A 21,920-nucleotide genomic window follows, 5' to 3' on the forward strand; every position below is an offset into this window, starting at 1 on the left:
ACAACCCACCCCTACTTAAGTTTCACTTTACGACCGACTTTGACAAACACTAGGACAAGTTAACTTATTTACACAATTAAAACATCATAATTGAATGTCATGGAACAGCAGGAGCCTAGACATCAGGTAAGTCAGTCTAACTACAATTAGGCTACAGGGTTCAAAGTTCCTTATGTCTTGGTGTTTTCACTATGGATTTGGTCCAGTATCGTTAGACCAGACTCGCAAAGCAAATTTTTACCACAACATTCCTTCTCTGTAAGCTCTCTGTTTCTGCAGTGTATTACAAATTGATATAAAGTAGGCTAATACTTATTTCTTTACCTTTACCAACTGTATATAAGAATGTTGATCATTCCCACTTTCCACAGAGAATGTTGATCATTCCCACTTTCCACAGGAAAAGTTAACTTTCTCCTTCCATTTAAAAGATTAAAGTTCAATGCTCACTGACAACTCGTTAGCTTATCAAATAGATTGATTTGTAGTCCCACGGTAATACATAGTTTTATTTCTCTTTCCTTTCAGGTGAATCAGTGGGACTTGCCCTTATGAGAATGTTTTGTACCAACTTGTTTTATGGAATATCATTTGAAATGTTGAAACACAATGGTAAATAGTCACTTTTCAGACAGACAGACGGGCCAATAATTGCACTCACAACACATAGCCCCTAGACATGAATATCATACAGACCGAGACAGGCAGAGAAACAGTGATGTCAGAGCACCTGACTTTAAACCCAGAGCCAGATGAAGACCGAGCTGGAGGGCCTTCTACAACCAGTGGGTCTACTGCTGCAGGACCTCAAACACCTGGATCGAAACAACTGGGCCTAGAGCACAGGAGGATGGAAGAAGAAAAGGGGGAGGAGGATGAGAAGGAGAAGGAGGAGGCAACCAGCTCAGCTGCCTTTCAGCCTAGCACTTTGCCATGGCCGGGAGACCAAGAGATGGTGCGAGAGGGAGAGAAAGGAAGTGTACCGTCCGAGAGTGAGGGAACTGAAGGGGAGGAGAGGGAGATAGGGAGCCAATAGCTTCTGGAGGGACAGGAGAGACAGCCAGAGAGTGAGCGAAAGGCAAAATGGAGAGAAAGCATGCCGGAGGGAGAGAGATGGACAGATGAGGAGGTGGATGGAGGCCAAGATGAGGAAAGGGATGGTTCGCTTAATAAAGATGAAGAGGAAAGCCCAGTGAATTGGATGCCAGAAAAGGCTATGCAGGTCTTCACTCCGACAGTGATAGTGCGTCCATCTAGAAACTGGGAGGAGTTCCTACCCGAAAATAACTACTATGAGGAAATGGACACTGAGAAGAGTTCTTTCTTAGAGCCCCTGACACATACAGTCCCACCAGTATACTACTACCCACAATGGACAGAGGAGCGGGACAACTACACACGTATGTACCAGTGCCGGATCAAAACCATTTATGTCAATCAGTTCAGGGATTGAAGTGCATTACTATGAAACAAATATTTGTCATTATGTTGATTCAATTTTTATTTTTTATTTTATCATTTATGGTACATTTATTTTTTATCTGATCCGTTCCCCCTGAAGCTATGACAGCAGATTCCCTGTTCCCTGCCCATCTTCTGAAAACATCTGAAACCCTACCTCATCAGAGTATTTAAAATAATCCCACAGCACACCCCTTTTTTTTTCCTTTTAAGTCTTAATTAGTTTTTATTATAATACAACTTTTTTGTTTTTTTTAAAAAGCAATTTTCCCCATATTTGGCTGTAATTAATTGAACCCAGATTCCTCTGTTATTTAGATATGTGTTGCGGGGACGTTCTGAAACTTGGCCTGGGCATTGGTGCTGCAGCTGTTCTATTCCCTCTACTCGTGTGGGGTGGCTATGCCCTCTTGCCCTTTGATGCCCCGCCAATGGACAGCGCCCCTCTCAGGCTGGTGTACACACTACGCTGCTCCTTCTTTGCTGTCATACCCATCATTCTAGGTAAGACTGGACTATTAGGGTTGGGCTGCGACATGACGTTGTTGCCTATTAGCCATTTAATAGACTCATAATGTGTGTTACTTCTTGCTCTTGGCAATGCTAATGTTTTAATAAAGAAAATGGAACTCTCATGTATGCATTGCTTTGCTGTTCCTCGCTTTTTTTGTCTTATTCATCCTCTGGGAGGGGAAACAATCGTCTTCTCCCCCTACCTCTATCCCCATCCCTTGCACTGTCCTCTTTCCCTCCTCTCCTCTCCCAGGTGTGCTGGTGCAGGGGGTGGCGCGGCTGCACTACGGCGCCGTAACGCCCCTCTACGAGGGCAAGGTAGGGGAGGAGAGCCGGGAGATGGCGGTGCACCGGCACTATGTGGTTGACTCGCTCTCCATCTTCCTGCTCTACTTCCTGCAACTGGCCATTATGGCCACCTACATCAGCCAGGACCTGCTCAAGATTGTGCCCCTGCTCACCATCGTCTTTGCCTTCGGCAGGTGTGTGAAATGTATGTTCACTACTCTGCCTCAGTGGTGACAGTGCATTCTACACTGTATGTTTATTTGTGTGTGTGATTATGTGCATTCACTCTGCAGGTAGCAGAGATGTAGCCGACGTGGCATCACTAGATAATCAGCTGTTTTGAGATTGGGCATACGTCTGCAGTGTAGTCACCCTAAAACGTGGCCATTGTTCCCCTTTCTCAACAAGGGCCATGTATTTTGTGGAGGGATAGGTAATACTGCTTTGTGGGTGCAGAATGGGTTGTGTTGTGCAGATGGGTAGTAGCATTCCCTTATCGCTGATCCATACTTTCAGTCAACATTGTTATCCTTATATTTTCTGACCTTTTTTACATCATGTTTGTAAACACTTGATCCGTTCTCTGTATATTATCTCCATGTTCTCTGACCCATAGAGTTATCTGGTATTCGTTTATTGTTCTGCGTCGCCTTTTGGAGATTTGAATTAATCTTGGCAGACCGGAATTTTGATGTTTTCTGTTAGTCATTTGAAGATACTTCCTGCTATGTAGTCTACCTTAAGTTTAGACTGGGGCAATATGACAGCGGTTACTAATATTCACTGAATATGGGCGAGTTCGTTTAACATGGCATAGTTTTAGACCATTCCATTGGTCCTTAAGTGAAATCTCCACCCACCCGGGCCATGCAAAATGAACTTGCCCCATGTCTCTTCTTCTATAGGCTGAACTACTGGGTTCGTGTGACCCAATTGGCTGATCTTGTTGTGATCGCTCACCCTACAGGCTGATCTACTGGGTGTGTGTGTCCCTAGGCAGCAGTGTGAGGGGGTTGGGCTTCGGCCTCTCCTTCCTGCCCATACTGGTCATGCTGGGTGCCAACCTCTACTTTGTGTGCTCGTCACTCAGTGAAGGGGCTGTCTTTGATGTGGCCCCGCCCACTGCCACCCCGGCAGAGTTGGTGGGGCTAAGGAGGAAGAGGAGTAGATATCCTGAAGCCTAGATGGACCCCCAGTCCCTAGACACTTGTGTAGATCTGAAAGATATAAGGATAAATGACATGGGAATATGTCCAATTTGCTTTCTGATAGGGCCGTGCTCAGTAGGCAAACGTTGTGCAACCTTGCAGATAGAAATGTATTCCTTACTCTATATGTCAGAGATGCAAGTGTGTTCACAATATAACACACATTCCCCAATGTTTTGCCCTACTGAGGTTTGTTTGAAATGTTGTTGGTACCCATTCAGCTCTACACAACTGTCATGGTGTTGATTTGGAAGGAGTAAGGGGGGGAAGAATCAATCAAGTTCATCAGCTTGGATTTCATCTGAAACATTGGATTGCATTTGCAGTGGTCGATGGTGAAATACAATGACTTGAGGCTAGCAACCCCATAGAAGTTGCTTGTAATTGCAGGATTGTGTGCCATACGCCCTATGGGACTCCCAATCACGGGGTCTTCAAGTTACTGACATTTGTGAAGACTTGAGTGCAACTTTGCTGAAGTATAAATGTAGTGCGGAGTTGACTTTTAAGAAATAAAAAAATGCAGTGTCAAACAGGCTGGAAGCCCGTAACAACGAGGGAGACAAGGAATAACAAAATACAATAGTGTGAGTGGTTGCATGCATAGATATGATAATGAGGGGTGTTGAATGGTGCCAAAGCAAACAAACAAAATGGCCACAAAAATGCCACAACCAAAATCAAGTGTGTCTGCACGGAGAGAGTCTCAATGAATGGGGAAGATGTGTATTTATCCTGGGCCCAGGTGTGTCCCATTTTGCTGACGACCCTCCCGGTGTCTCCCACCGACATCCTAATAAGGAAAACGAGAAAGAATACAGCAGACTGGGAGGGTTGTCACAGCGGCTATAATTGTTTCAACTGTGCAATGTTTACATTTCATTTCCAAATTTGTTACAGCATTTAATACTCCCAATGGCTGGGAATGAAGTGTAATTTAATACCTACACGCAATATGTGCCTTATGTCTGTACAGTACCATAAAAGCACTGAACAAATCAGTACATTGTTTGTAAAATGGCAGCCAGCTGATATAATTGTTGTATTCCTTTTGGACATTGTCGTTCAATATGGTTGGCACTGTCTTAATGGAATGATATCTCATAAAGCACCTAGTATTCCCCGAGTTGTGTCATGACATCATGGAGCCAAGGGATGAGATGGGGATTGACAGCCAGCTCAAAAGAAGACAAGATCACTTTTTCACTCAATTTGTCTATTTAATATATAAAATACGGTAAAACATACGCAAAAAGGATAAGGTTAAGGGACTTGGATACTTTGGTACAACAAACACTTTTGTAAAAGCGGTATAGAATTTTAATAACATCAGTGCATACATTGTATATGAAAATATACACAAAATGTATATCGTTCTCAAAAACAAAAATAACCTTTACAACGAAAACCCAAAGCAGACTAACCGAGCACAATATATTAGCTATCATTTGTTTTTCTTATGCTACATTTCTTATGAGGTTCTCTTACTCATTTGTGATGCATTGTGATTTCTTTTTTAATGTATGTAACATATATTTGTTTTGTATAATCCCACGCATTTACATTTTCGAATTGGGTTAATTGCTCATTTCAGTTTCACCCCCTCCACATAAATAAATGTTCATATCTTAAATCAATATTGCAGCATTTAACTGGTATTTTCCTTCATTGCATTTGCTATGTCACAATAACTGATCGTGCAATTCTAGCAAGTTTCAAGAAAGGAAGCCAGTTTCACATATGTATATAAGGTCGATTAAATAAAAGGTTGAATATCCTACACAAAATACCAGAAAAATATAAGCTCCATAATAATATAATATTAATAAAAGACAATGGAGCTGTCACCAGCACAAATAAACACTTGAAAAATAGTAAGATCTAGAAAACGTTTTACACAAGAAAAAAAAAAAAAGGGTGCAGGTTTTTCATTTAACATTATAGATTGTCTTCAGACTACATTGCTAGATTGGACAGAGAACCTTTTGTACATGAGTGGCCTGCAAGTGTCAGGGTGTTAAAACCAAATCAGTGTGGTGTCAAATGTCTCAAACCAGAGGGACCGCTCCCTCAGACTGAGGTGGGCGTGACTACACAAAAGTTCAGATAGTTCTAGACATTACATTTCTATCTGCAACGTTGCTCCCCACAAGAAAGGTCACTGGTGCCAGCCATACGCACTGAACCCTGGGATACCCTGAGCAGGCAATGAAACTAAATCTGTGTTGCATAATGTACAGTAGATACATTTATAGAAATCAACACCGCCTTCTTACATTGTGTCAAATAGGACAACTCCATTAGGACGTAGCTCACGGCAGAGGGTGAGGCATATGAAAACATGATTTCATATGAATGATTAAAATGTGACTTCAAAAATCGGCAAATTATTTCAAATAAAGTAGCATTCGTTTTCGCTCAGCCTGACAGTGTATACTGTAGTTTACGAAGTCTGATCCTTTTAAGACAAAATACCATGATTCAATGCAATTGTACTAGTTTAATAGTACAATCCATTTTATTTCTATAATTTGTTATATAGTGGTCTATCGCTAGACTTTGATTATTGGGGATTGGGTTCAGAGCGTGAGGCCAAAGGGCATGTTGACGCCGCAGCCAAGCAGGCCTCAAGAGTGAGACAGAAAGTGCACACCATCAACACGAGCATTATATAGGTTACTGAAACAAACTTCTCGGCTACTGCGGCAGGACTCCTGCATCGTAGCTCGAAACATATCACAATCACACTCATATGCAAACAGATCCACTGAGAATGAACACATTGCTTGTTTTAGGGATACCTAGCGAAGTCTATGCAAATATATTCATATGAACACACATCTGTATTGAAAAGCCTACTGCTTTGCTGCCAACTGAAGCTATAGAAATATAGAATATGTATTTTTCCATTCTGCTGAAACAGCTCTTTTGAAACATTGCAAAGAGCTGCAGAAAGCTAAGGGAACATCAAAACGCTTTTGTATAATAATTGTATACAAAGTCTTACTCTTAATTCCCCAAAACTACAGTTCAACAGTTCTAACCTTTATGAATGTGTCCAAAATGCCAAGACCAAATACTTCCTTAAAGAGAGCAACCAGAAGTCCAAAACAAACTTTAAATATGCATTGCATCGGGGTCTTCTACTAGTAGAACGAGCCTTTAGAAGTCCTGTGACACGTATCTCAGCATCTAGCCTAAATTCTGGTGCAACAAAGATCGCAACAATTCCTTCAAAATCAGAAAGGAAACACAGGTGACGACACAAAGTACATCTGAGCATAGAGATATTGAGAGCAGAACCAAAGTCTGAGTGTTTTTTTTTACTGTTTCGTGGAGGTGGTCAGTCATAATTACTGAACAATATTCTTCAGTGTCCCTGTACTGCGTCCGAGGCATTTGGCATTTAGGAAAAGAGGTTGATATCGGCACTCTGGCAAGATGCTCGATTTGGCCTTGGCTGACAGTGCCAGTTGACCACAGAGTGCCACCTGAGGCTTTGGCTGGGGTGTTGGAAATTGGTGGCAGCGGTGGGATCCATTCCTGTGTATCCCGGACCGACCGGACATCCTGTTTGCCCGTCTGGGGTCTCTTCGCTCAGTGCCACTGATGAAGCTGAGCCAGCAATCTTTGCAAGCAGCGCTCGTCAAAACAGTCATTCCCAAAGTGCATTTTGAAGGGGTGCTTTCTGAAGCAGACAGTGCTAATTATATCAAACAACAGAACTGAAGAGTCAACAGGGCAGAAAGTCCCACGGTGAAAACTAGCACTTGTGTCAAGCAAACACAGCAAAAGCCTTCCGTCGTACTGTTAACGATACAGTCGTGCTCAAATTAAAATACGTGACGTTTCAACTAACATCTCTAGATTCACTTTTACGCCTGGTATAAACAGCAATGAGCAGTCAAAACATTTAGGAGAATATGTTCTATTTTAAATCCATCCATTATCTTCTTATCATCCTGATAGCGCAAGTGTCAATTCCCACAAAACACACAAACTCAATTTGAGCGGGACAGCATCGAGATTCTTTGAGCCTGTATATTCAATGCGCTGCCCAATACAAAATCCAACAGCACACTATACCATCCTCCCCTCAGGTGGAGCACAAGCCCATACATTTCTGTCTTTGCTTTGAGTCCTGGGGAGCTGGGTAGGTGGAGGCAAATTCTTTGGATGGAGGCAGCGAAGTGGGGGTGGAAAATGGCGGGAGGTGGGGGGGGGGGGTGTTCTGTGTTTGGTGCTTCAGGGGTCGATGATGTTGGCGCCATGGCCTCTATGTGACCCACGCATCGAGTCTCATGCGTTTTATGTTGGCTCCCTCCTGCTCCGCCTCATTCTGGGCCCGCAGGAGCTCCACCGAGGGGCTGAATTCGGGGGGCAGGGAGCGGCCAGGGTTGCCCATGTTGCCCGCTGCACTTCCGCCGATGCCTCCTCCTCCGCCACCTGCCGCAGGGTCATCGTGGTCATTGCCCTCGTAGGAGCTGCCGTTGCTGCTGAGGCTGTCGGCGGGGGAACGGCCGGTTGGGGGCTCCAGGCACAGCAGGGAACCAGGGTATTGTGGCGGGGGCGCGGCCGTCTGGACGCCCCCCCCCGATGAGGACATCGGGGGGCACGGGGAGCGGCGGTCTCGGCCAGGCGAGATGGGCTCAGACTTGATGCTCATGTTGGAGTTTGTGTTGACAGTCAGCATGGTGCCCTGAGGTATGTGCCCCACCGGCCTGAGCGTCAGAGAGAGGGAGAGAAGTGCAGGAGAGGGGAGGGGAAAGATGGACAAAGATTAAGCACAGAGATGGAAATTAAGAGAAAGAAAACAGGATGGGTGAGTTTCACTTGACAATTACAATGTATTGCAATACAAACAGTGACAGGTTTCTCATGTGACGTTTCGGAGGGAACCCCTAATCACAAGACAGAGCACCAACAAGGCATAGTAGTAGCAGCAACACCATTTGAATTGATGATCAAATCCATTCCAAGCAATTGACAAGTAAAAGTAACCCTCAAGCTCCCAAAATCCATACAAAAACAGGCCAACAGCATTAGAAAAGCATGAAATTGTCTGTGTATGAAGGGGTGATTTGACAAGAGATCATGGCGGCTCAGGAAAAACAATCCAGAAACGGGATTTTTCAAAAATCCCAGTTGGAGGATTCCCGGTTCCGGAATTTTCTGAAAAACCTGGGAACTTTGGTCAAGTGTAAATCACCACCACAGAATTGACATGCCGGGGCAGCCAAAAGCGCACAGACATGACATAGTACGGTGAAATACAGTACCGGCCCAACCACTCATCTCTACCCAAGAGGAGGTTGGACTGCGAGGCGCTGTGGGGAGAAAGAAACATTGGAGACACTTGCAAAAGAAAATGACAGAGTATGTAGCTATGCAAGTGAAAGGTGTACATGAAGGGGGTATATTAGTATTCATCAATCTACCGATCCATCGATACAGCAATGCAAACAAAAATAGATGTACATAATAATACATGAATGGAAATATGTATATGTTAGGGATAGATAGATCATAAATAGATTGAAGTTGTGCCCAATCCCATTTCATCCAATATAGAAGAAGCATTAAAAAAAATAAAAGCTGTGACCACATTTTAAGGAGTGGTAAATAATATTTAATGGTTTTCATAAGTGCTCTCTGGACAGACCGTTGCCTGATTCAATGTTAGTGCAAGCCTTTGTGCCCCCCCTGTGGTTAATGCTAATATATGTCACCATCTGGAAAAGACAACTCTCCCTTTATAATAAAATACTTTGCTAGTGTTTGTAAATGTATTTGGCATTGTCCAAAATAAAATTGTTCTGAAAAAGGGGTCTGTGTTCTTAAGGAAGGAAAACATGGAATAGAGAACAGTCCCCATCCACCCGAAGGGACACCTCGGCAAAGACATTCACCTCAGATTGGCCGCCAGACTGGAGATCTGGCTAGACAGGTCCCCGCTCTGTTTGTCCATGCCCCACATGCTGTGGACAAAAGGAGAGAACACACTCACTCAGTCACACAGGCTACTGAGGCTGTGTGACTCAAGAAAAGGGCCTGCTGAGTGTGTGTGCATGGTGGCCATTTTGACCTCTATTATGTGGGTCAATTGACCACTGGAGGATTTGGCTGGGCTGGGGGGAGGTATTGGTGCCAGCAGTGGGATCCATTTTGACCATTGACCTTTGCTGTTTGGGACAAAACGGTGACTTTTCTCTTGCAGCTTTGGAGGTTATAAGCAACTATCCTGTGTGCTGCCATCGTAAAGCTGAGTGTGGAGCCACAACGCAGCATAATACGACCGTCCTTATTTGTGCCCTGTGTGAGGAAAATACCTGGCATCTGACCTAAGATAATTAGGTATTTTATCAGTATATAAACTTTAAAACAAATCCTGTATTAAGTCACATCCCTAACAAAAACGATGGTGCTTCAAGAAGAAAAGGATCTGGGGTGGCATATGTCGGTGACACCAATTCACAGACCCCATCTAAAGGATGTGAATTGCTTGCAGCTACAAATGACATGGGGACACTATGCTACATGACAGGAATGGCCAGTCGCATAGTGTTTTGATGGACAGCTCGACAGTCATCAATTGGTTTATAGAGAACGGAGGAGGGCTTCATGGTTGCTTTGTGACGTGGCAATGCAAGGATGGACTTACACCAAGTTGCTAAGCGACGCCAGACTAAGTTGTTGCTGTTGCTGCTGTTGCTGCTGCTGGGACAAAGACGGTTGCTGTTGCCACGACACGTTGCCTTGCAGCAGGCCGCCTGGTGACGCCAGGGCGTGGAGAGCGGTGATGTCAGCGCTCGTCAGCTGGTATTCTGAGGGAGGCGAAAGACAGAGGGGAAAATGGTTCAGCCACGTTCACTTCCTTTCATGTGTAATGTTGAAATGAATCAATCTATATAGGAACTCTGTACACACTAGTGCAGCTATGGTGCTTTTTGCAGTGCTTTGTTACTCCGCCACTCTGAAACGACTGATTTTGATTTCTGATTTTTTTTAAAAGGTAGGGGCGTGGATCAGAAAACCAGTCAGTATTTGCCTCGTGCAGCGTGACACATCTCCTTTGCATAAAGTTGATCAGGCTATAGATTGTGGCCTGTGGAACGTTGTCCCACTCTTTAATAATGGCTGTGCGAAGTTGCTGGACATTAGCGGAAACTGGAACACACTGTCTTACACTTTGATCCAGAGCATCCCAAACATGCTAAATGGGTGGCATGTCTGGTAAGTATGCAGGCCATGGAAGTACTGGGACATTTTCAGCTTCCAGGAATTGTGTATAGATCCTTCCGACATGGGCCTCAGGTTCTCATCATGGTATCTCTGTACATTCAAATTGCCATCGATAAAATGCTATTGTGTTCGTTGTCCAGATGCCTGCCTGTAACATAACCCCACCATGAGGCACTCTGTTCACAACGATGACATCAGCAAACTGCTCACCCATATGGCGTCGTATGCCGGTTGAACATTCTGCCAAATTCTCTAAAACAACTTGAGGCGGCTTATGGTAGAGAAATTCACATTGAATTATCTGGCAACAGCTCTGGTGAACATTCCTGCAGTCAGCATGCCAAATGCACACTCCCTCAAAACTTCAGACATCTGTGGCATTGTGCTGTGTGACAAAACTGCAAATTTTAGAGTGGTCTTTTATTATCTCCAGCACAAGGTGCACTTGTGTAATGATCATGTTTAATCAGCTTCTTGATATGCCACATCTGTCAGGTGGATGGATTACCTTGGCAAAGGAGAAATGCTCACTAACAGGGATGTAAAAAACATTTTAGAGAAATAAGCTTTTTTTGCGTTTGAAACATTTCTGGGATCTTTTATTTCAGCTCATGAAACTTGGGACTAACACTTTACATGTTGCGTTTATATTTTTGTTCAGTGTATAAGCATTTGTAGCAATCTGCTCATGCTTCAGGTAACCTGTGTTGTAAGCTGTCGGCATGGCGGAGAAGGGCAACCCCTGTGCCAGGAGGCTGGGCGTTGTCACGGAGACCACTGGCGTGGTAAGCGCCTGGGCCACTTGTGCGCCGGCCAAACGCTGGGCATTCTGGGAAGAAAGGAAATGAGGGAAAATGTTAGACCAAATAAACAAAGAATTTAAACCTTGGTGTTTGACAGAAATGAGCGACATGTTTAAAACCTGTGTATTCAAATGAATGGAACTTCGACATGATCGAATGTCAAATGTTGATATGGTTGGACTCATGACAAGCTTTTCAAAATGTATCTCGTATTAGGTGGAGGTGTAGTCGGGAGACTTGACGTCATGCATCACACACACAATAGTGGTGGTGGCATTGCCAGGCTGAACGTGAGCCTTAAAGGAATAGTTCACATTTTAAAATGAATAAGCTTACTTCAAAAAGTGAATTATCCCTTTAAAAATGCATGCCATTCATTGTTTGGGTAACCCCATGCAGTTTCCAGATGGACAGGGAACGTGCTGCAAGTTGGTGGTGGCAACAAACTGCCAAGTGAAATGACACCCATCATGCCGCCCAACAGTGTCAGCGTTGATGGAAGAAAATGGGCCGACAAAAACGATGAAGATGATCCAAGCGAAGTGTGTGGCAACCGTCGCCCAAAGTTGCTAACATTCCCACTGATAGATGCTAGCGTAGCTTGAAGGAATCTTTATTTTTCACCTTAAATTACAGCAACTGATCATAGTTGTAGGACTATATGCAGTCATGCTTGGAGTCACACAAGTACGACCCCTAAAACCACATGCAGTCCCGGTGGCGACTATAAACTCATGACCATACCACCACATGCCATTGGACCATAGCCAAAGAGAATATACTTTGGCCTTTAAAATGACACACTCATGAGCGTTGCATTGCACACTTGTGACCATGTGAATGTAGGGGGAAGGTCAACAGTCAGAGACACATGCGAGTGACAGGAGAAAAAAACAAAACAAATTCACCTCGCTCACCATCTCCAGCTCATCATCTGTCTGCAAAGGGGCGGGAGCGGACATAATTACGCCACTGACCTTTCTCTGAACCCAAACACATGAATCCCTAGTCTCGGCCGACCGTTGACTCAAGGTCATGCTGGACAGAAGACCGTGAACAGAGAGGCAAAGGTCCTGTTTGTCAACGATACTACACTGAGTGTACAAAACATTAGGAACACCTGCTCTTTCCATGACAGACTGACCAGGTGAAAGTTATGACCCCTTATCAATGTCACTTGTTAAATCCATTTCAAAATCAGTGTAGATGAAGGGGAGGAGACAGGTTAAAGAAGGATTTTTAAGCTTTAAAACAATTGAGACGTGGATTGTGTAATGTGTGTCATTCAGGGGGTGAATGGTCAAGACAAAAGATTTAAGTGCCGGGGTATGGTAGTGGGTGGCAGGCGCACCGGTTTGAGTGTGTCAAGAGCTGCAACGCTGCTGGGGATTTCACACTTAACAGTTTCCCGTGTGTGTCAAGAATGGCCCACCACCCAAAGGACCTCCAGCCAACTTGACTCAACAGTGGGAATCATTGAAGTCAACATGGGCCAGCATCCCTGTGGAACGCTTTCGACACCTTGTAGAGTCCTTGCCCCGGTGAATTGAGGCTGTTCTGAGGGCAGAAGGTGGTGCAACTCAATATTAGGAAGGTGTCCCTAATGTTTTGTACAATCAGTGTATTTTACTGATATTATAGTGTATGATATAATATTTATTTTATAACCTTTGCTTACTCTAGATTGCACAGGTTGTGTTTCGGCAATCTGGTGGTTTTGGTGGAGGCACAAATCTAAAATAAAAATCTTTAACTAGAAAAAAAAACAACTCCAAAGTCCATACTAGATTTCACTCTTGCTACGAAACTGAGATGACCATGTGCATAATAAGTGTCAAAAGAGTTTGTGGAAGGGGAAGAGTCACAACCCGCATCAATTACTATTTTGATGCAATTAAAGTCAACAAAACACAGACATGTCCCATTTAGTCTGGTAAAGCCTGGTTGACCCCAGTTAGACCTGGTATGGCCTGGTTCTGATTGAACTTAGTGGTTCAGCTTGGTTGAGCTCACCATCTGCATCAGGCTCTTCCCACCCTGAGAGGTGATTACCCGGAGGTCTGGCTTGCGGCTGTTGACCATCTGTGGGCTCTGAGGCGGGGGCGGGGACTTGGCCGGAACTACTTTCCCCAGGCTGTTGCCATTGGAGACAGAGAGGAGGCCCGGGGAGGCCCTGGCACTGATGTATCCGTTAGCTGGAAGGGGAAAAGGAAGGAAGCGAGATAAATGACAAAACCCATGCAGGTAAATCAACACCTGGCACAGCAGGAATTGCTTAGTGTATTTAGAAGATGAAACCTCAGAGGCTAAAAGTCCTTTATTTCATCATCACTGATCTGTAAGGAGCTTATATGACATACAGCACAGAGCCATGTTTTAATCTATCCGTCAACTATCCATGGTCACAGAGGAAAATATATGAGGGAGGGAGGCTGCCTTCTTGGGACAGGTTTTTTTTTTTGTGCAATGCGATAATCGGAACGATGCAGGATTTTAAAAGATTTTGTGTTGGAATACACCAAGAAAACGCCGGGGGGGGGGGGGGGGGGGGGGGGCTTTACTTGGCACATCGCGCATTACTTGGCTCATGCGGCTGGGTGTTAAGAGGAGTGGTTTGGCGGGTCATGTTTCAGAGTACCCATGACTCAACCTTTGCCTCCCGAGTCTGTTGGGAGTTGCAGCGATTAGACAAGATCGAAATTGGGGAGAGAAAAATGGGGTAAAACACAACAAACAAACAAATCTTCAGACAATAGGCATAGGCAGACATTGCAATTGGAGGATGCATTTTCTGCATATTCTATAACGATATAATGTTCTAATGATATTCAATAGGCTACATCGGTCAGTACAAACTTTGAGAAATTATGCCATCATACTTTTCACTCCCACACCTAAAAAAATTAAAATAACACTACACCATTGGCTGGGGGACAACAGACACCCCTGATGTGCTCCCAACTCGTAACTCAATGACAAACAATGTTTGGAAATTTAAAAAGTGCCCATAGTCAGCTTGCATTGCTCATGAGCTGTGAGAAACTGTGTACATTCCACGGCAGAAAGTACACAGAAAAACATGTCGTCGTGCCACACAATGACACATGACAAGTTGTCTTTACACCATAATCTCAGCTATCCCTGGATTGCGTGCTTCAAGCCTTCTGAACACCAGGCCTCCCCTCTTGCCAAAAGCCTGGGGCTAGATTTGATTTCTCCCCAAGGGAGGGTTGACACCTGAACCTTCTGGGTCTCCCTCTCCGCCTGGCTCCCACATTGCTCTGGTGTCTATCCAGGCAAGTGCTAGGGACACCAGCTGACGTCAATGGAGACATTCCAAGATGATCCGGGGCAGTCTCAGTAATCTGGGACAGTAATGGCAGAGAAGATAGAGGAAGAGATGGAGAGGAACTACTAAGGACTGGACCCTGGATGGAGTATATGATTGCTCTTGGCAATGTGACAAGCATAACATATGTTTTTCACTTTCCCTTACTTTTTCCACATTCTTTTAGCAGGCCCTTTTCTTGAAAAAAAAGCAACATCCACATCTCTAATATGCTGATATTTATTGAGACATTTGGAAAAGTTCTGTCATTTGAGCATCTCCAGAAATCTCTGTGGGAGCAAATCATACTGCAGACATTTTTCTGTCTAGCACCTAAGATATTGGATTAAATTAGCCCTTTTTCAATGAGTACATCCATTTCTTAACAAATTGACTGTCAACGAGCGTAGTACTGTCAGTAGAAGTGGTATTGTAGAGTAGTCTGTCATAAGGTTACTCACGGACTGGACTTGGGCATCCTCCATTTGAATTGTTCAGGTCGCCCCCGAGCATAGCACCTGTTGAAATGATAAACACTGGCTTAGCAAGAACAATATGAACACTCCTAGCGGAAACTGAATTTAAAAAAAATTATATTACTTTCACACACATTATAAGTATTCAGATAGGCATGTACTTGAAAATACTCAAATACAAATAAATATTCCCATGCATTTGAACCCAGGTCATAGGAGTGTTTGAAATAATATATTTGGAAAAAAGTATTTGAAAATATTTTATAAAATTGCAAAATACTTTCAAATGATTCCAATAGAAATAGATGATTTTGGCCACATTATTAGAAAATACTCAAATACATAGAAAGTAAATATTTAAATAATCAAATACACGCGTGTTTGATCCCAGGTCATCTGGATTCATTGCTTCAGAACAACATGGACTTGAAAAAGGTTTCCAATTCATTGAATTGTAACAACTCATTGATTGGAACCAGGGTCTTGTTCATTTGGCAGCAAATGGACTGAAACAGGGAGGGACTACCTGGACTTAAGAAACGCTCATTCATTTTCTGTTGCAAAACATTTTTTTTACGTTTTCCGTCGCATGTCCTAATGAACAGGACACTGGCTATGGCAGAGCACAGAGTTTGTGTGGAGAGGAAAGATGACCTCATTTCCCACAGATGCCACAGTAGAAGGCCATCCCGCTCTTTCGCTCACCTGCACTGGCCGGTCGCTGTGGCAACCCAGGAGACACTGTGTTTCTCTGGAGCGCCGGTTGCTGGGGCGACAGGTGGTGGTTGTCAGACGGCGACGTCACGTAGGAGGTGGTCACCATGGCGTTGCCAGGGTTGCTGAATTGCAATGTGTTCTGATTAGAAGCCTGGACGGTGACGGGCATGGAAAATGTGGGGGGCGGGACCGCAGACTGAAAGAAATTTGATAGTTAGCACTTTTCAACATTGGCTCAGTGGAAGACAATGGAAGAATAGCAGCATCAAACTGCTGTAGGTGAAGTGGAGCTTCCACCATATAGTTCAGTGTTTCGAAAACCTTTGAGTACCACCATTCATTGCACTTATTTTACCTATCCCAGTGCTATCACCCATACTAAGGGATAGTGGCTAGCTAAGGGCAAGGTGTTTTAGATTGGGGGAGATGGTGAGGAAAAGGGGAGATGCTTACACTGACACCGTAGCGCTTGAAGAGGATGTCTAGGTCTTCGGTGGTCTTGCGGTATTTGTCGTCGTTCAGGGGGCTCTGGTCTATGGAGTCCTCTCCGTCCGGCTCGGGACTTTCGCAACCGTTGAAGCCTTTCTTTCGCAACGTCTGTGAAGACAGGATGGGAAAAAAAGAGTGGTGGGAGATGAGAACTAAGGATGGGAGCTGAAGGTCCATCTGGCTGAATTGGAACAAGTACAGTCGAGCTGTATTGTTGAATTATGCGTCTGAGGGAGGACAATTTCAAGGTACATTTGTGCGATAGCCTGGTTCCAGATCGGTTGTGCCGTATAGCCAACTTTATATGATCAAATTCATTGCTAAATGACAACAGGAGTTGGGAATACAGTACAAAACGATCTGTGACAATACTAAGCATCCGGTGCACTTCATCAAAAATGGTGAGAGTTTCAGACCTCCGGACTTAGCAAGAAGACACACAGATCAGATCAGTTCTGAGACAACATTCCCATTCCCTTTCTACAAAGAAGCCACGACACTTTGGTTGCAATAAGGTTCATTGTTCTGTGCAGATTGAGCTTGGCTGGCGCAGTGGAACCAATCGAAGTGTCACAAAAAGTGCAAACCCTGCCCACTTGGCATTCCAGGCAGTCTCAAGCTAAAGTGGTACGGTCAGAGGCTGATAGCCCTTTCTGTTTGCTTTACCTCAATGATGTCGGCGTTGGTCCGGCTCTCGTGGGGTTCGTTGTACTCGGTGTACTTGAGCAGCACCTTGTCCATGTCGGTGCTGGCGTACTGGAACAGTTTGTTGGAGTGGTTGAAGATGATGAGGGCAATCTCACAGTCACACAGCACACTCAGCTCGTACGCCTTCTTCATCAGGCCAAACTTTCTCTTGGTGAACGTCACCTGCATTGGGAGGGGATAGAGAATGAATCAATTTGATTTATTTATACAAGCACTTTTTTTCCCCATCAGCATTGTCACAAAGGGATTTACATAACATAATGGAGGGAGGTGAGAAGAGATCGCAGAGGTTGAGGAAAGTGAAAATGAGTTTGAGTTGTGGTGTCTGTAGAAAGTGTCAATTTAAGTCATTAACAAGTGCCGACAGTGTTAAAAATCTGAGTGGGCTTCCTTTATCTGCAATGGAGTGAATTAGTGCCACTCTGGTTCTTCAGTGACATTTTCATTAGGGCACACTGTAGCAAAATGCTTCAAAACACGAAAAACGTCTCCTTCCATTTCAGTGTTTTCTTCAGTTTTGTGCCTAATGAACATGACCCACATGCGACTAACCCCATTCTCTTCAGCTTCCATATCTTTACCCTTCTCTCTTTCCCAACTCTCCTTCCCCATGTTGCTCAGAGCCCTGAACATGCAAATGAGATGCTTTGATGAGAAAACTGATAAGGGACTTCAATATCCTTCCTTCAGAATACCCCCCCACCCCCACCAGATATAGAGAATCTTCCCACTTTTACGTCAAAAACACACATGCAAGTGCGCACACGGAAGAGCGATAGAGGACAAGGAAGGGTGTAACATCTACTGGGGTTATGGTTTTGTAATATGCTATTACGAAATGCTACTGCAGTGATACGTAACCTTGGGTCAGCAATTATGGATTTGATTTCAATGTATCCTGTATGTTGTGTGTACATTTATGAATGACCTGAGGCAATCACAGTTGTTATTGTAGTAGGAATAGTGAATGAGGTACATTGTCACCGAATAGTCAACATCGTAAACCGACCATAGCATTGTACCTTAAGTGCAATGCTAATATGTTTTGTATGTACCCTCTGTGTATTGTGGGTATTTTCTGCGTTTTGCAATGTACAACCAGGAAGATTATTTTAATATTTAACCATTCATGACTAATAAATTAATCTAATCAAAAATCGCAACATCAGACGAATAGGAGGGTGGTGAGTGAACAAGAAGCAGGCAGAAACAGATTTCCCAAGACCGTAGCACAGACACACCCAGTCACAATCCCACTCCCACACTTTTACCCTTTCAAACATACACGTATGCAAACACTCACCTTTCTCAACACACACCTACCCCCACACACACACATTCACCCTTTGAAAACACACACACGCGCACAGATCAGTAACTTCTGTCCCTGATAGGACTGTGTCCACTGGTCTGCAGCTGCTGTGGACATTCTGATTTATCTGGAGCAGCTGTCCGCAGGGCTGTGTGTGATCTGATTGACTCCATGTCGGTTTGAACTCTGTGCCTGCTCGGCCTGAAACACTATGCACTCTCAGAAAGGGCCACGGGTGCGTGAGAGCTCCATTCAAGTCAAACGCACACCCTCAAACAAGACTAAAAGATACATTCTGCACACACTATACTGTACAAACCCAGAAAACAGTAACATTACACTACAACACTGATACGATGTTCATTAATGGGCAGTGACACTAACACTAGTACATTAATACAGGGAAAGATCTACATTTGCACCTGTTATTTTTAGGAGGATAAAAAGCTCAAACTGTAAACCATTAGCTGAAGAGAAAGGAAGAAAAGCTTACAGTTATGTTTGACCTTTTTTTGGTACATTTATTTCAACAGGTGTATAGTTTGCACCAGTACAAACATTTAGTGAATCTGGCCCATGGTGTCAAATGGGCCTTGGAGGTCTAACACATACAGTTGAAGTCAGAAGTTTACATTTACCTTAGCCAAATACATTTAAACTCAGTTTCACAATTCCTGACATTTATTCCTAGTAAAAATTCCCTGTCTTAGGTCATTTAGGATCACCACTTTATTTTAATAATGTGAAATGTCAGAATAATAGGAGAATGATTTATTTCAGCTTTTATTTCTTTCATCACATTCCCAGTGGATCAGAAGATTACATACTCCTAATTAGTATTTGGTAGCATTGCCTTTAAATTGTTAAACTTGGGTCAAACGCTTTGGGTAGCCTTCCACAAGCCTCCCACAATAAGAATGTTGGCCCATTCCTCCTGACAGACCTGGTGTAACTGAGTCAGGTTTGTAGGCCTCCCTGGTCGCACACGCTTTTTACAGTTCTGCCCACAAATTTTCTATAGGAATGAGGTCAGGGCTTTGTGATGGCCACGCCAATACCTTGACTTTGTGGTCCTTAAGCCATTTTGCCACAACTTTGGAAGTATGCTTGGGGTCATTGTTCATTTGAAAGACCAATTTGCAACCAAGCTTGAACTGCCTGACTGATGTCTTGATGTTGCTTCAATATATCCACAAATTCCCCCCCTCATGATGCTATCCATTTTGTGAAGTGCACCAGTCCCTCTTGCAGCAAAGCATCCCCACAACATGATCCTGCCACCCCAGTGCTTCACAGTTGGGATGGTGTTCTTCGACTTGCAAGCCTCCCCCTTTTTCCTTCAAACATAATGAAGGTCATTATGGCCAAACAGTTCCATTTTTGTTTCATCAGACCAGAGGACATTTCTCCAAAAAGTATGATCTTTGTCCCCATGTGCAGTTGCAAACCGTAGTCTGGCTTTTTTTATGGCGGTTTTGGAGCAGTGGCTTCTTCCTTGATGAGCGGCCTTTCAGGTTATGTCGATATAGGACTCGTTTCACTGTGGATATAGATATTTTTGTACCGGTTTCCTCCAGCATCTTCACAAGGTCCTTTGATGTTCTTCTGGGATTGAGTTGCACTTCTCGCACCAAAGTACGTTAATCTCTAGGAGACAGAACGCGTCTCCTTCCTGAGCTGTGTGACGGCTGCATGGTCCCATGGTGTTTGTGTACTATTGTTTGTACAGATGAACGTGGTACCTTCAGGCGTTTGGAAATTGCTCCCAAGGATGAACCAGACTTGTGGAGGTCTACATTTTTTTCTGAGGTCTTGGCTGATTTCTTTTGATTTTCCCATGATGTCACGCAAACAGGCACTGAATTTGAAGATAGGCCTTGAAATACATCCAGAGGTACACCTCCAATTGACTCAAATGATGTCAATTAGCCTATCAGAAGCTTCTAAAGCCATGAAATCATTTTCTGGAATTTTCGAAGCTGTTTAAAAAGGCACAGTGAACTTAGTGTATGTAAACTTCTGACCCACTGGAATTGTGATACAGTGAATTATAAGTGAAATAATCTGTCTAAACAATTGTTGGAAAAATTACTTGTGTCATGCACAAAGTAGTTGTCCTAACCGACTTGCCAAAACTCTAGTTTGTTAACAAGACATTTGTGGAGTGGTTGAAAAACAAGTTTTAATGACTAAGTGACTAAGTGTACGTAAACTTCCGACTTCAACTGTACATCGGCCCGCCTGGATATGACTGGATTGGGAGGAAGGATGCCTTTTTTCATTATTGAAAGAGACAAGGCCACACATCTTTCTCGCCCATCTTATAAGGAGTTGACTATATTCAAGGCCCTTGAATAACACCCTGGTCCAGACTATGAAGACACGGCCACTCATCTCTGTCTCACCTGTCTGTTCCTCTCGTCGGTGATCCGTTGGATCTGAATCTTTTTCCTCCCCATGCTTCCTGGTGGTTGGTTGGGGTCAGTCAATCAGGGTCAAGGGTCAGAGGTGCCTCCTCTCAGACGAGGAGAGAGGGAGTGTAGCCTATTAGCTCTTTCTAGAGTACGGGCAGACTCATTAACACCACGTGCAGTCGCGCACACACACACACTCCTCTGCCCAGGTCTAGGGTGACAGGGCAGAGGGTCTGCCGTTGGTAGAGCTGGTTGAGAGTTGCCCTCAGTTCATTGTTCGCTCAGGTCAAAGGTCACCAGTTTCTCGACCGTTGCTGTGGTGAGGACGATGTCACTCCTTGGAGGGAGAGAGAGAGAGAGAGAGTTACGTCTACATTCCTCATGTACACACAGCCATTATAATGTGTTTTCATAGAAGAGACTGTTGTTGACTATGTGACCAGAATGCAGCAGAATCTGTCGTCTACGCTACACTGTGAGGGGAAAAAAGCTAACCAAGCTATTAATGTATTAATTGGATTTATTCAGCAAAGAAGATTTGCTCTGAATACTGCAACTTTACTGTGAACATATCCGTAAGTACTGTGGACAGAGTTATGCGAGGGAAAAACATGTTTTTGTTCAAAACGTGTGGCTCAAGGACAATAGCCCAGGTAACACTGTCTGACCTGTCTGAGTACACACACCCCTTCACACCGAGCCAACAGCTATTATGCTTCTCCATCAGACAGTGTAAACACACACACACACCGCAGCTCAACGACAGAAAGGTTCCGACGTCACCCTGCAATTGTCATTCCTCCCTGGTCAGATGTGATCCCACAACCCCACACTGAGGAAAGGCATGCCAACCGCCGCTGGCGCTTCCAACCGATTAGCGAAAGCCCTCACCTATTCATAGAGGCTAGTCTATGACAACAACAGGGTGTCGTGCTAAGCGTTAGCTGCCCAGGAGGGGGAA

At 44.1% G+C, this 21,920-nt stretch overlaps 2 protein-coding genes across 12 annotated transcripts in view; one reads left to right on the forward strand and one right to left on the reverse strand.

Annotated features, from left to right (window-relative positions):
- The first annotated feature begins 543 nt into the window (after positions 1–543).
- On the forward strand, positions 544–3,533 carry tmem79a (transmembrane protein 79a). Its single transcript, XM_021560411.3, is given in 5 exon segments — positions 544–1,400; positions 1,780–1,965; positions 2,228–2,456; positions 3,230–3,385; positions 3,387–3,533. Coding segments are annotated over 5 exon segments (1,320 nt in total). The 5' UTR covers positions 544–679; the 3' UTR covers positions 3,415–3,533.
- A 1,136-nt stretch (positions 3,534–4,669) lies between these two features.
- LOC110488259 (myocyte-specific enhancer factor 2D homolog) overlaps positions 4,670–21,920 on the reverse strand; it is a 32,364-nt gene continuing 15,113 nt past the window's right edge. For 2 of the 11 annotated variants that reach the window (XM_036971780.2, XM_090228364.1), the window contains exons 2-12: positions 20,951–21,296; positions 17,192–17,395; positions 16,490–16,633; positions 16,025–16,232; positions 15,305–15,361; positions 13,529–13,710; positions 11,415–11,541; positions 10,132–10,294; positions 9,380–9,448; positions 8,750–8,797; positions 4,670–8,191 (exon numbers count right to left, since the gene is read on the reverse strand). In XM_036971780.2, coding sequence (XP_036827675.2) covers positions 7,747–8,191; positions 8,750–8,797; positions 9,380–9,448; positions 10,132–10,294; positions 11,415–11,541; positions 13,529–13,710; positions 15,305–15,361; positions 16,025–16,232; positions 16,490–16,633; positions 17,192–17,395; positions 20,951–21,004 — 1,701 coding nt within the window. In that variant the 5' untranslated portion in view covers positions 21,005–21,296 and the 3' untranslated portion in view covers positions 4,670–7,746. Of the gene's footprint in view, positions 8,192–8,749; positions 8,798–9,379; positions 9,449–10,131; positions 10,295–11,414; positions 11,542–12,423; positions 12,454–13,528; positions 13,711–15,304; positions 15,362–16,024; positions 16,233–16,489; positions 16,634–17,191; positions 17,396–20,950; positions 21,297–21,920 lie in introns of all 11 variants that reach the window. The other 9 variants (XM_090228366.1, XM_090228367.1, XM_021560409.3 and 6 more) reach the window with 8 other exon arrangements.

The sequence above is a fragment of the Oncorhynchus mykiss genome, chromosome 30 (genome assembly GCF_057628025.1).
Source record: "Oncorhynchus mykiss isolate SJ-2025 chromosome 30, ASM5762802v1, whole genome shotgun sequence".
Lineage (NCBI taxonomy): Eukaryota > Metazoa > Chordata > Actinopteri > Salmoniformes > Salmonidae > Oncorhynchus > Oncorhynchus mykiss.